The 13423-nt window shown below is 39.0% G+C and overlaps 1 protein-coding gene across 36 annotated transcripts in view; it reads right to left on the reverse strand.

The window, feature by feature from the left end:
• Nucleotides 1–13423, reverse strand: part of scrib (scribble planar cell polarity protein) — an 84192-nt gene that overhangs the window by 27308 nt on the left and 43461 nt on the right. For 30 of the 36 annotated variants that reach the window (XM_034303916.2, XM_034303904.2, XM_053233287.1 and 27 more), the window contains exons 7-16: nt 12747–12821; nt 11299–11443; nt 10766–10884; nt 10209–10408; nt 9538–9704; nt 9314–9444; nt 9040–9168; nt 7698–7871; nt 5891–6301; nt 2941–3003 (exon numbers count right to left, since the gene is read on the reverse strand). In XM_034303916.2, coding sequence (XP_034159807.2) covers nt 2941–3003; nt 5891–6301; nt 7698–7871; nt 9040–9168; nt 9314–9444; nt 9538–9704; nt 10209–10408; nt 10766–10884; nt 11299–11443; nt 12747–12821 — 1614 coding nt within the window. The remainder of the gene's footprint in view (nt 1–2940; nt 3004–5890; nt 6302–7697; nt 7872–9039; nt 9169–9313; nt 9445–9537; nt 9705–10208; nt 10409–10765; nt 10885–11298; nt 11444–12746; nt 12822–13423) is intronic. The other 6 variants (XM_026936603.3, XM_034303906.2, XM_053233293.1 and 3 more) reach the window with 2 other exon arrangements.

Consider the following 13423-nt stretch of genomic DNA (forward strand, 5'->3'; position numbering starts at 1 on the left):
TGTTATTAACCTGACTGACTGGTCACTTGAGTTGAATGGATTTAATCCATACCTTACTAACGGCTACAGGTAGCCCTATGAAACAGGTCAACTCTTGTGTTGATGGTGGAACGTTCAGGAATAAAATGCCCCATTAAATAGACGAGATACTATTGAACACATTTAAATAATGAGCTGGATCTTTAAATTGTTTAATTATGATCACTAAAAACAATCTGTGCTGAGGGGATCCATGACATTTATTATACAGTTAAAGAGATTCCATGGCTGCAAAAGGTTTGAGAATCCCTTGTTTAGAGGATATAACTAAGAAAACATGTACATTTGTCAGGCCTTTCAAATTTGCATTAATAATATGCCTATTCGTTGGCTATTTATGGTAGGCTTCAAGGCTTCCTACTCTAGTTAAAGTCGTTATGGCTTTGCCAAAATAACATAGAAAACAGCCATGCTAGATGAAACTCATGTTGACTTCATCAAGGTGAACTATGAGTCAATGGAGCGAAAGCATATGGGCTGTGGTCTTTTCTTTACTTAAAAAAATGATTAAGCAGTGGTCACAGCAGTGGCTATGTGGGTAATGGAGGTAAAAGGCACTCTGGACTGAGATAATTCCTAAATCAGACCAGTAGGGGTCTGTAGAGGGTCTTTTCAGAGGAAGTAAAACATTCTGCAAGCTAAAATGTGACATACTTTGATTTTTTTCCCCCTTTACTCTAGACTTACTGATCAGAAAATACTGTAGGTCTCTCTAAAGGTTATAGCATCAATGTGAACCAGTATTTAACTTGCATCCTGTTTATGAGTCGTTATCTCACTTTAACATTCCTGTCCTACCATCACATTTACACAAGCATTCAAGTTTTATTGTGATACCGGACACTGCGCTCAGGTGCATCCCAATTTTCCACTGATCATCCTGGATTTCAATTATATTACAATTTGATTTGAAAGTTCAGTAGTTGCAGATTCAGTTAATTGGACATGATTAACAAAGGCACACTTTGTCTATAGTTTGAATATAAAAAGCCTCACACCTTACAGAGCATGTTAGAGGGGAGAAAAAAAAAAAACACACTACCTGAGGTCACAGCAATTGTCCAAAGACCTCAGAGGCATCTGGGCAAGGAAAGCTTTAGTCAGAGAGGTGACCAAGAACTCCAGAGATCGCTCTGACAGAATGCCAGAGGTCCTGTGTGGAGATGGGAGAACCTGCCAGGAGGAAAACTATCTCTGCAGCACTCCATCTATCAGGTGTTTATGGTTAAGTGGCCAGACTCCTCAGTAAAAGGCACATGACAACTCACTTGCAGCCAAAAGGCAGCTAAAGGACCCGCAGGCTATGAGGGCTGAAAGGAAGAAAGAAACCTAACAGCAGTTTACCAAAAACACTCTGGATTTTTTTTTTTTTAAATCCCAGCCAGAGTTATTTTGATCTGCACCTGGCCACAATGTTTTCGGACAAACTTAGATAGTTCAATTTCTCAAAATATAAACTATTTAGTGATTTAAACGACTATGATCATGACTGCTCTAAAGCAATTACTGACGTAATTACAAGTGCGAAGGAAAAAGAAGACAAAATATATATAGGCTATATTATTAAAGCAAATTTTTATGAGGTATGTAGTTATTAGAGAAAGTAAAAACTATGTTGTTCTAAACTGAAACAGTTTTAGCTTGAACCTGTCTTAAGATTAAAATTCAGTCGTGTTCTTGCTTGTCAGCTTCTTCTCTGCTTTCTGCTTAGGCCGGCCGTACACCACATCGCTAGCAGGATGAGAGTCTCATTGTGGACTTTATAAACCGCCCAGTTTGATAGATTTTAAGCCATTTTTAGATTGAAGTAGTAAACAAGTATTTTTAAATTATTAAGAGACAAACAATGTTTTATTGCTTTTGTCGCAGCTTTGAGAGAAGACTTTGTGGTGAGGATGGAACTGGGAGTTTTGCGTGTTTGGATGTTTTGTACTTTATGTTATGTCTATGTTTGGTCGTTTAATGTTTTTTTTTTTAAAACAAAAGTATATATTTTGAATTATTTTTACATATCGCCCACGTGTAATCAATAAAGCTCCATCTCCCACACAACAGTGACCCATACACACAGCCGAAAGAACACAAGAGTCCAACCTGACAGAGCTCCAGAGGTTCTGCAGAGAGGAATGGGAATAAATCCTCAAAATAATCATTGCCACTGTGCTCCAACAAAGCGTCTGAACATTTATGTAAATGTGATGTTTTTTTTATGAAATTAAAAGCTTCATTAAAAAATGTATGGGTTCTTTATTGTAGAGTATTGATGAGGAGGGAAAATGAATGCATTAGTGCTTTAATGTATTGGAGACCATAATGGGGTCGGAATACTTTTTGAATGAAATGTTTGATTTTAACAATCATGAATCGTGAACGGAACACTGCCTCTGTCAAACTAACACACTTGTAGAATGGTACTGAAAAAGATTTTTACATTACGGTGCCTTGGCACTACTTGCTCCTGGGCCACAGAGTCTGACAGATGACTGAGACAGACTGAAAGAAACACAGTGACAGACAGACAGACACAGAAGGGAACGAACAAGCCACAGGAATAATGGAACCCTGGTTTAAAACTAATGTGCATTCAAGGATCCTGAAGTAAATGAGGCATTTCATTAAAAATTAATAATTAAAGGCAACTGACAATCACAATATACTTTCCAAAACACTGATTAGCAGTAAGATGATCTCAAATGCTTAATCTCTGTCTCTCAAACAGGGTTCCATCACATTTGTGGCTTATGTGTTGAGTGACGGTGAGCCATTCCCTAGCCATTGGCCTCAATTATCCAGTGGTCTGTTTCTTCCCCTCCGCTTCCTAATCACAGGTGAAGAGTGAGCGAGTGAGAAAGTAAGAGAGAGAAGGAGAGAGACAGCTAGATGGAGAGAGTAGGTACAGACCTCTTCCTCCTCAATTCGAGCAGGCTCAATCAGCAGATTATTGACTTGATCAAATGACACCCCCTGTTAGGATAGGAACCAGCAAGAGGGCATGCGGATTAGTGAGGCCAAAATAAAACCAAAAAATAAAAATCATCAGCACTCGCATCCTCCAGGACAACCCACATCAAAAGAATGAATAAGGAAGTAACACTCCACCCAGACACATACAATCACACTTTACACGTGGACTTTACAGCACCCTTCAACACACACACACACACACACACACACACACACACACACACACACACACACAAATGAGAAAAGCAGAGCAGCAGCAGTTTTTGTGTCAAATTTTTGCTTCGGCTGGGCATCAGATTATATTAATATTGAGATATATTACATCACAAAAAGCTTTTTCTGAGATCATAACATGTGAAGTCATGTATCCATAGCTTTGCAGCAGTTATTTCAATTCTCCTTTTTGAAAAAAAAAAACCTTTTAAAATATAATTTATTATTATAATTTAGCTGTAATGAGGCTGTGCAGGTGAATTATTGCAATACCAGCATGTATTAAAAATACATAGATTGGTAATATGTTTAAGTATCATGATGTAATATTTTTTGCTTTATTGCCCATCCATACCTTTGGCAGTCGATTAATTTGCGACTACTCTGAGACAGATTAATGCAGTCACACTGATTTCAGGCCAAACTGCTGATCTTGCTACCTAAAGCAAAAATCAGTGAGTTGCCCCTTCCAAATTTCAAACTGTAAGTGGTAAATTAAATTAAAGATGATTTCAAGTTAAATTAAAATTCAAGCTTGATCAAAGTTCATAAAGCAGACTGCAGTCAGGGAAGCGTGCACTGCTGTCTTCCCATGGATTTTTGTCCACATCACATTGTTTAAGATCAAACACTGAGCAAGAAAGAAAATGTACACATTCATTTGGCATTAACGCAGTACACACAATGTCCCACACACCAAAACAAATCACGCTATCTACACAGAGAAACAGACATCTCACACACCCACACACACTTCCTGGGTCCCTGATCCCATTTGATTTGAGAATGTTACTCAGATATAGGAAATGTAGATGCTGTGATGGGTTACATTTCACGTGTGTGGTGCTGCTCCATTCACAGGAATGAGATTCTGGTTCGTCCCCATGCAACACTATTTATTTATTTATTTATGTATTTATTTATTTCTTTTTTAATTTGAGCAGAACTTATTTTGTCAGGTAGGCTTTATATATCATGATATACTGTTACATTATGTTTTATATTTTAACATGACATATAACACATTCTTTGTGATATCAGGCAATAGTGTTATTTGCTGATTCATTTCATATGAATTTAAAATAAAACTCTTTGGGATTTCTAGTCTGATTTATTATTAGATTATTATTATAGTTTATTTCTAATACGTGTTAGTAGATTTAACAGTATCGATAGCAGCAAAATGTTAAAATGCTTGCTCTTATAATCACTTCTGTCCCACTGTACATTTACATTATAGACACCAAATTTACATTTACACCAAATAGATGCTGCCTGTAACAAAGCAAATATGGTAAAATTCAGTTCAACATGAAAGTTATAGGCAATTTTTTTCAGAGAAAACACACATCTCTCTATAGACTCATAGTGGCTTATGAGTCTCCTTCTAATGCGGTGGGGCAAAGACATATGAAAACAGCGAGGAACAGCGGCTAATGCAGCATCTGGATTTCTGATATCTCTGGTGATATTATGCACAAATAAACACACAGAATTTTAATTTGTGTGTTCAAGTTATTAACAGAACTTAATTGTATGTAGTGACGGCCAGCTTGCAACATATTACACTGCCAGCTTACTGTTAAAAACAGTAAAATTGGAGAGTTATTTAAACCAGTACCCAGCGCATGTTAGCTAATATCAACAGATAGGATCAGGGGGCCAGTGAATGTTTTACACAGCTCTGAGGGGGGGAAAAACAGCTCAGTTAAGCATCATGGATTCATTCAAATGTGTTATTTTGAATTAAATGTTATCTGTGAACTTTTATGAAATGAACTGCCTTTCACCCACTGCCTTACACACAACACTTGTGGAAAAAAAGGGGCATGATTTCCTGGAAAGAAGAAAAAAAAAAAAAAGTGGCAAATAATGATGAGGAGCAGCAGAGCATGGGGTGGGTGGAGGCAGTGCTCAAAAGGGGCGTGGTGAGGTGTTGAAGGTGGAGCATGTGTGGAACTAAGAGGAAAGGCAAAAGGAAGGGGTGTTGTCATTTGACATCCCTATCTGTCAATCAAACAAGAAAATCTACTAAGCGTTGTTGCACTAGTGTTTCGCAGTGTTGCCTACGCAGAGCCTAACCTGTTAATCTGTGAACAAGTGTCATTCATTGCCCTGAAACCAGTTACTACAGAGTGAAAGTGGGTGGAGGTTACACTGGTATATGGGTACGTCAGTCAGCATGTGATATAAAGATCCTTCTAATAATGAACTTAACATATTCCTGAAGCCCTTTTCACATCAGAAGTGATGCGCCATAAAGCATTTCCTTTCCATGTATACGTAAATCCCATGCAAATATCTGTATTGATGGTCAAATTCTAATTACACATTGCCTCTTTATAAAAAAATAAGCACTGCTTCTTTATAAAAAAAAATATATATATATATGCTCAGTAGCAGGTTGCACTATCTCAAAGTTTGTACTATGATCAACTACAAGGGCTAAAATTTGAAATCTGTAGATACTGGGTCTATTACACAAATCACTAGCGCCATATGCTGCATTGACATCAACATACAAAATGGGCTTACTCCGTTATGAATGAAGCATGTCGTTATGAGACATGTGACCTTTCTCGTCTTTACCCCTCAAAACTCTACTGCATGCTCAGTTTAACACTCTCCATCTCACCAGCAAAGTTCTGCCTTTCCTGCTCTGGATTAGCCTTACCTTCACCGGCTGCAGCGAGCTGTTCACCTGAGTCAGCCTGCTGTCCTCTTGCTCAGCCGCCTCTAGTCTCCGCAACAGAGGGGTGTTAACTGATGCTCCCTCTTCATCCTCCTCCTCTTCCTGCTCCCCATCCTTCTCTTCGCTGGGTATTCGGGGGACTGATGTGGGGGCGTCAGGGCTGAAGCCCTCCAGTAACGCAGCTACAGCCTCAGGTTTGGGCAGTTTGGTGATCTTGAAGTGCTTCTTGTAGTGTGGTGTATCCTTGCGGATGAGGCGCTGTTTCTCAGCAGGGAAGGGGGCTGACCGAGCCTCGTCGTCGCTATGCTCGCCGTCTTCGTCGTCCTCGTTTTCATCCTCATCATCCTCATCACCGCCTCGGATAATGGGCTCCTCAGCAAAGTGCACAGTAGGCTAGTGGAGTTAGAAAAGGCATAGAAATATTAACTATGAACCAAAAAGTTTGGATTCTAATTAATTTATGTATTTAGGCCATTTATTTAACTTTAATGTCATGACATGACTAAAAATATATTAAACGAAGCCTTTAATATAGTTAGGGGTCAAAATAATTATTTTGTAGTAGTATTATTAATCCCTAAAAATCCCAAAACAAGACATTTTTTGCTGACAGCTTGCATCCAGAGTCTTTTAGTGAGTCAGAGAACACCTGTACATTCATGAGGTTATCTAATCAGCCAATCACATGGCAGCAGTGTAATGCAAAAAAATCATGCAGATACAGGTCAAGAGCTTCAGTTAATGCTCACAACAAATATCAGAATGAAGAAAAAGTGTGATCTAGTTGTTGGTACCACAAGGGCTGGTTTGAGTATTTCAGAATCTGCTGATCTCCTGGGATTTTCATACACAACAGTCTCTACATTTTACACAGAATGGTGCGAAAAATAAAAAACATGAGTGAGTGACAGTTCTGTGGGTGGAAACACCTTGTTGATAAGAGAGGTCAGGAGAAAATGGACAGATTGGCTTGAGCTGCAGAGAAAGATACAGTAACTCAATTAATCGCTCTTTACAACTGTGGTGAGCAGAAAAGCATCTCAGCATGCACAACACATCAAACCTTGAGGTGGATGGACTACAACAGCAGAAAACCACACTGGGTTCCAAGAACAGAAATCTGAGGATATCATGGGCACAGGCTCACTGAAACTGGATAATTGAAGATCAGGAAAAAAAAAATCATCTGGTCTTTTTCTAGTCTTCAACTGTACAGTTTAGCCTGTGCCCCTAATAGCCTCAGATTCTTGTTCTTGGGTAACAGGAGTGGAACCTGATGTGGTCTTCTGCTGTTGTAGCTCATCCACCTCAAGGTTTGACGTTTTGTGCATTCTGAGATGCTTTTCTGCTCACCACGGTTGTTAAGAGTGCCCTGTCAGCTCAGACCAGTCTGGTCATTCTTCTCTGACCTCTCTCATCAACAAGGTGCTTCAGACTGCAAACCCTCCACTCAGAGAATGTTTCTGTTTTTCGCACCACTCTGTTCGAAACTCTAGAAACTGCTGTGTGTGAAAATACCAGGATATCAGCAATTTCTAAAATACTCAAACCAGCCCATCTGGCACCAACAACCATGCCACAGTTAAAGTCACTGGGATCACATTTTCTCCCCATTCCCATTTTTTCACATTCTGATGTTTGATATGAACACTAACTGACGCTCTTGACCTGTATCTGCATGATTTTTTGCACTGCGCCACTGCCACACGATGATTAGATAACTGCAAGAATGTGCAGGTGTACAGACGTTCCTAATAAACTGGACGGTGAGTGTATATTCCATTAATACCTCAGTGTATTCTGCGTCCTCTTCCTCGTCTTCCTGTTCGTGATCATGTCTTTCATTAAGCTCCACCTCAATGCCATTTACTTTTTGCGTCTCATCATGAGAGGTAGCTGAGGCAGTGCTGTTAGAGACCTGGGAGTCGTGGCTCTGATTGGACAATCCACTCATACGTTTCTCCTGTGAACAATCAATAAATAGTGATCTTCAACAGACTGCTGACTGAGTACCAAAAAAAAAAAAAAAAAAAAAAAAAAAAAAAAAAAAAAACTGTAACATGAAATAAGACATGGTTCAGTAATATGCTTTAAATGCAACTGTTAAGGCAAACAAACTATTTGCTTGCACTAAACGTCTAAATATTAAATGAAGAGATATATTCTGCAGTGCAAGTCTTAATCAATACACACACAAAAAAAAAAGAACGTCCAAGAATGTTGCACCAAAAGGATATAAGAAATCAATGGATATGGCAAGAGATGAGTTCTGTTTGCAAAGATGTCCTTAATAAGATCCCCTGAGTTCCCATTAAATATGAGAATGGGTGTATATACAGCCCTCTAAAGGTGCTGGCATGCTCAGATCAAAATGTTTCATTTCAGTGGTGCTAGGGAGGAAAATCTAACAATAGAAAATGTCTGAAGGGAAAAACAGCAAAATAACAAAATGTGGACAGAACACTGCTTTTAAAACATAATGCACAAACAATAAGTACATAGAGGTGACACTGTGCACTTAAGCCTAGTTTATGTTTGTCAGGGGTGTTTCTGAAAGGCACTCAGAACAAATGTCCAAAAGCCTGAAACGCTGATGTCTTTTCAGAACAGTAGGAGGTTCTTCCTGCCTCCAGCTGCAGGCTGTCCATCAAACCAAGGGAGTAAGCAGGAAGTAGAAATAGATTAAAGTACACACTTGGTTGTTGCTAGCTAGCTTCGAAGAATAAGGAGGTGCTGCAGTTTTCAATTGTGGCCTCACCTGAGGAATTATATTGGGCTTGATACTGAGCCGTCTTGGCAGTTTTAGCTAGCTAAACTAGTCACATAGCTGAACTTGTTGCAAACTCCAGTTTGACCACTCCTGGCTGTTTTAAAGCCTATACGAGTAGCCTAGCCTGACAGTTGCAAGGGAAATCTTCTGATCTGCTTGTTCATTACAAACAAAATCTATTATTTATTCACATTCTATGTTAGAAAACTAGACTCTTGCAGGTCCAACTGCTGCACAGTACGGGCTTTGGAAGCTTGCAGAGACATAAACCCATGCTTTATATTTTTATTCCTATCTGCTTGGGTAACTGCTTTTTTTGAGACTTTGTGATGGATTTAAATGCACAGATACAAATACAGACATCAGTGTCTGGGGAGTCCAGGTCTTCATCTGGCTTAGCTGTGTAAGCCTCGTTTCTTCTGGCCTCGATCACATTCTTCATCACTTTCAGCTCGCTGGGATGAGGGGTGGCTCGCCTCTGCAGGCCCTGCTGGTTCAAAACAAAGCAATAAACAAAATTACCCTGCGTGCATTGTACGTCACATAGGAAAAGCTTCCAACACAAATCAGTACAGACACACAGGCAAACACACACACACACACACACACACACGCACGCACGCACACAGCCTCACCCTCCTCTCTGCTGCAGTCTCATCATCTTCCTCATCAGCCTTGGTTTGGTCCTGGAACTGGATGACGGACACTCTGTTCAGATTAGTGTCTGTGGGCCAACTTTCGTCCACGCTGCTCTGCAGCAGGTTCTCTAAGAACACACACAAACAGGCAAAGTCATACAACAGTCAGCTAACAGCAGTTAGAGCTGAGTGAGTGTCAGGCACAAGGAGGCGAGCCTCACCTAAGCTGGGTGTAGGCTGTTGGGGCAGCAGGTAGCAGGTGAGGACCTTCTCTCCCGTCTGCTCGTCGTCCTCAGTCTGAAACTTGAGCATGGGTTGGGACTGGTTTTCTGCCAGCCACATGGCCTTGAGGTTCAGATTGGCTAGCGAGAACGGTAGGTTCTGCAGCCTACACACAAACAGATGAAGAGAAACAGAGAACTAAGATCTAATATATATAAAAGAACAAATGAAGAGAAACAGAGAACTAAGATCTAATATATATAAAAGAACAAATATAAATATATATATATATATATATATATATATATATATATATATATATATATATATATATATACACACACACATACGCGCACACACAATTTTTTTGTATAAATAAAATGCACATGTGGCAAACAATATACTCATCATTTATAATAATATCAACTACTGCTGATGTCGTGTCACTTCCTGGACTACTGCCCCCACCATTTATGTTTGTGTTAAAGCACATTTTTATTTCGTTCAGTGGCAGCCATCTTGAGAAAATCTAGCACAATACTGACCTGATAATCGTGGCAAGAAATCAGACTAACATGCTCTTCCAAAAACGGTGAAATGTAATTTCGTGCTCTCAGTAAACAAGTTTATTTAATGACCAGTTAAAAGAAATCAGATCTGTAGCCCTTACCTGTTGCCTGCCACATCCAGCACATGTAGCTCTGTGGCATTCGCGAGCTCAGCAGGCAGCTTGCCCACGCGGTTGTCTCTGAGCGAGAGCACACTGAGACTGGCACAGCCACCCAATTCAGCTGGTACGCTGCTCAAGCGGTTACGGTCCACATTCAGGTTGGTCAACTTCTTTAACTTTCCCAGAGAACTTGGAAGAGACTACAGGAGACAGGAGAATGGGACTGGTAAGGATGGATTAAGATTATTTCATTTAGTTAATTATTTAATGGAGCTTAAATGTGGTGTTCCACAGTTCCAGCAGAAATTTCCAACAGAAATGATAATTTTTTTTTTTTTACTTAAACAGCTTAGCAGCAAATTTCAAGACACATGTTAAACCTAATATGTAACTAGAACTTGCACTGGAGAATCACTAATAAGAGGAACACCAAAAACACAGCTAAGTACCAGAAGGTTTGTTTAATCTATGAACTCTTTGTTCAGTCTATGAACTCTAAGTTGCAAGGGTCAAGTCAAGACACAAGCAATTATGAATATGAATTCAAAATCCTGTACCTGCAGCAGATTCTCTGTCAGCATCAGCTCTGTGAGGTTCTCACATTCGCCGATTGAATCTGTTAGACGCACCAGGCGGTTCTGGTCCACTTTGAAGATAGATAATTGCTTCAAGGAGCCTATACACAAGAAGAGATGCACACAGTTAACAGCAGCACAGAAAGTTCGCCAATAACAGCGATTAATAGAACGGAAAAGGAGAAGCCGTACTCGGATACAACCAAGATCCTACAATCATAAAAACAAAACGCCACTAGAGGGCAGTATTGCAGCTACAAAATAAGCATAAACAGTCTCTCTCCAGTGCTTACACAGTGAAGCAGCACCCAAGGCATCTGATTAACTGGATATGTTTACAGAACACTGCAAAGTTTAAGTACAGCAAACATCACAAGGCAAATTACTGATCACTGTCTGAACATGGCCTGTCAAAAATTAAAACCTGCAGCGTACTGCTTCAGATCTGAGCAAAAGATCACAGTCATACATGACCGTATTTCACATCAGCATAGCCAGAAAACTAAGTGGCTCACCGATGCTGTCAGGCACGGCATCCAGGTGGTTCTGTGAGAGCAGCAGGTCAGTGAGGGCGATGAGGCCACTGATCTCGGACGGCAACTCTGTGAGCCGGTTCTCTGACACATCCAGACACACCAATCTCCGCAAACTTCCCAGCTCCTGTTAAAAACAAGGGCCATTTTACAACTCACTCATAGCCAATATCAACATTTTTGTAGACAGAGATACCATAAACTGTAAAATAAATTCCACGGACACCTTCAGAACAAATCTATTTCATGAATAATATTTAAATGGGTACAATGATATTAAAGCCGTAAAGCTTTCTATTCCTGTACACATACAAGTTCATGTTATTTATAGGAAAAGTTGAGTGATATGACCAAAAAAAAAAAATCATATGATTTTCAAAGGAATTTCTACGAAACATGATATGCATCACAGTATATAGGGTTGCTCACAAACTGCTTGCAAAACAGTAATGCTGAATTTTTGCTTTACATTTGTTAGTTATTAATCTTATATTTAAAAAATGTTATCACTGAAAAAGGCAGAGCATTTTTGTCATTTTGCAATTTTAAAGATTATGTACAAAATTTTAAGATCACATAAGCAACTTCTAGTCAGTCTGTTATTATTTTTTAAAAAAAAGAAAAAAAATTGATTAAAAAAAGATATCAAGATAGCTACAATATCACAGAAACATGTATTGTGACATAATTTAATCATGATATCGATATTAAATTGTCATATTGCCCAGCCTTATTTATAGGAGTACTTGTATTTTTTTTGTTATTGATTAAAATTTAATTAAGAGAGTCAAACAGGCTAATAAATATACAAACACACTGACAAATATTGTTTTAAAATAGTGAGTTGTAAATTTCCACCAGTGTAACGAAATGAAAAAGAAATGCTATTATTTCCTAAATGGAAAGTTTTAAAGCTTTAAGTAAAAGATTAGAAAGGCTTATTTATGGTGCCGAGTTATTTAACAAGATACATTTCTTAAAATACATTTCCTTAGGCTTAGTAAGGTACAATACACTATCAGGCGTGTGTTTTTTTTTTTTTTTTAAACAAACATTACTTCATTTATCACCACTAACATTGATAACTTCGGCTCTTGAGTAGCGTGAGAAAAACAACGCTACTTTTTTCCAGCTCTGGATTGTTGATGTGTGATGAGTGTCCATACACTGAGAAGGTTTGACATTTCTAAGCCAATGGAGTTATTCAATCACTTTAAACCTTTCCATTAATATTTAAATATGTAATATGAAGGTGGAATTTTTTTAAAAGGCAGTTGAAAGAGAAAGTTACAAGGTGACTGTGAGACTTAGCAAGTGTACATAAAATAAATTAGGTACACAGACGAAATGATCAACACTAGCTAATAAAATAAGTGTGTTTAAAATAAGTCCGATCAATGCTAAATGAATTACATGCAGCATGAACTCACTGGGGGGAGTGAAGAAAGTTGGTTCCTGTCCAACCACAGCTCACGGAGGTTGGGCAGCGCCCCCAGTGCGTCCGGCTAGAGGGAGAAAAACAGTGAGTGTGATGGAGGAGAGAAACACCTTTATTTAAAAAAAAACAAAAAAAAAAAAACGCCAGGTGTGACTGACTCAAAGGAAAGAGAGATGTGCTCTAAATAGCCTGAAGCCTGACAGAGGGCTACATGTGTCATTTTTTAACATGAACTTGAACTTGTGTCTGAGTTCATCACTTTTACCCGAACTTATATAAACACAAACTAGTGCTCTGGGGTTGGAAACTTAAATGACAAAGTAGTGTGAAGGGTGCATGGTGTATTTCCTTAAAACCCCAACATCACCACAGCAAAAACTCTTTCTCTGAATTCTGGATGGAGTAATGAAGCATTTTCCAAAAGAAACATGAGGACAATCTCTCCTTTTATTCTGAGTTTTTTTTTTTTTTACACTCTTTTTTCCCCCTTAATGAAATACAAGACAACATTGCAATGACACCATAGTAACATCCTCAGACCCATTAGAGAGTACTCTCTCAGGTGGTAGGTGTGATCGAGATGGATGTTGTATGCAGAAGGGAACTGTGGGTAGTGCTTTGTGATTACATCACCAGCATTGCCTGGGCGACGCCTTTGTGTGATCCCGT

This window comes from Pangasianodon hypophthalmus, chromosome 4 (genome assembly GCF_027358585.1).
Source record: "Pangasianodon hypophthalmus isolate fPanHyp1 chromosome 4, fPanHyp1.pri, whole genome shotgun sequence".
In the NCBI taxonomy this organism is placed as follows: domain Eukaryota; kingdom Metazoa; phylum Chordata; class Actinopteri; order Siluriformes; family Pangasiidae; genus Pangasianodon; species Pangasianodon hypophthalmus.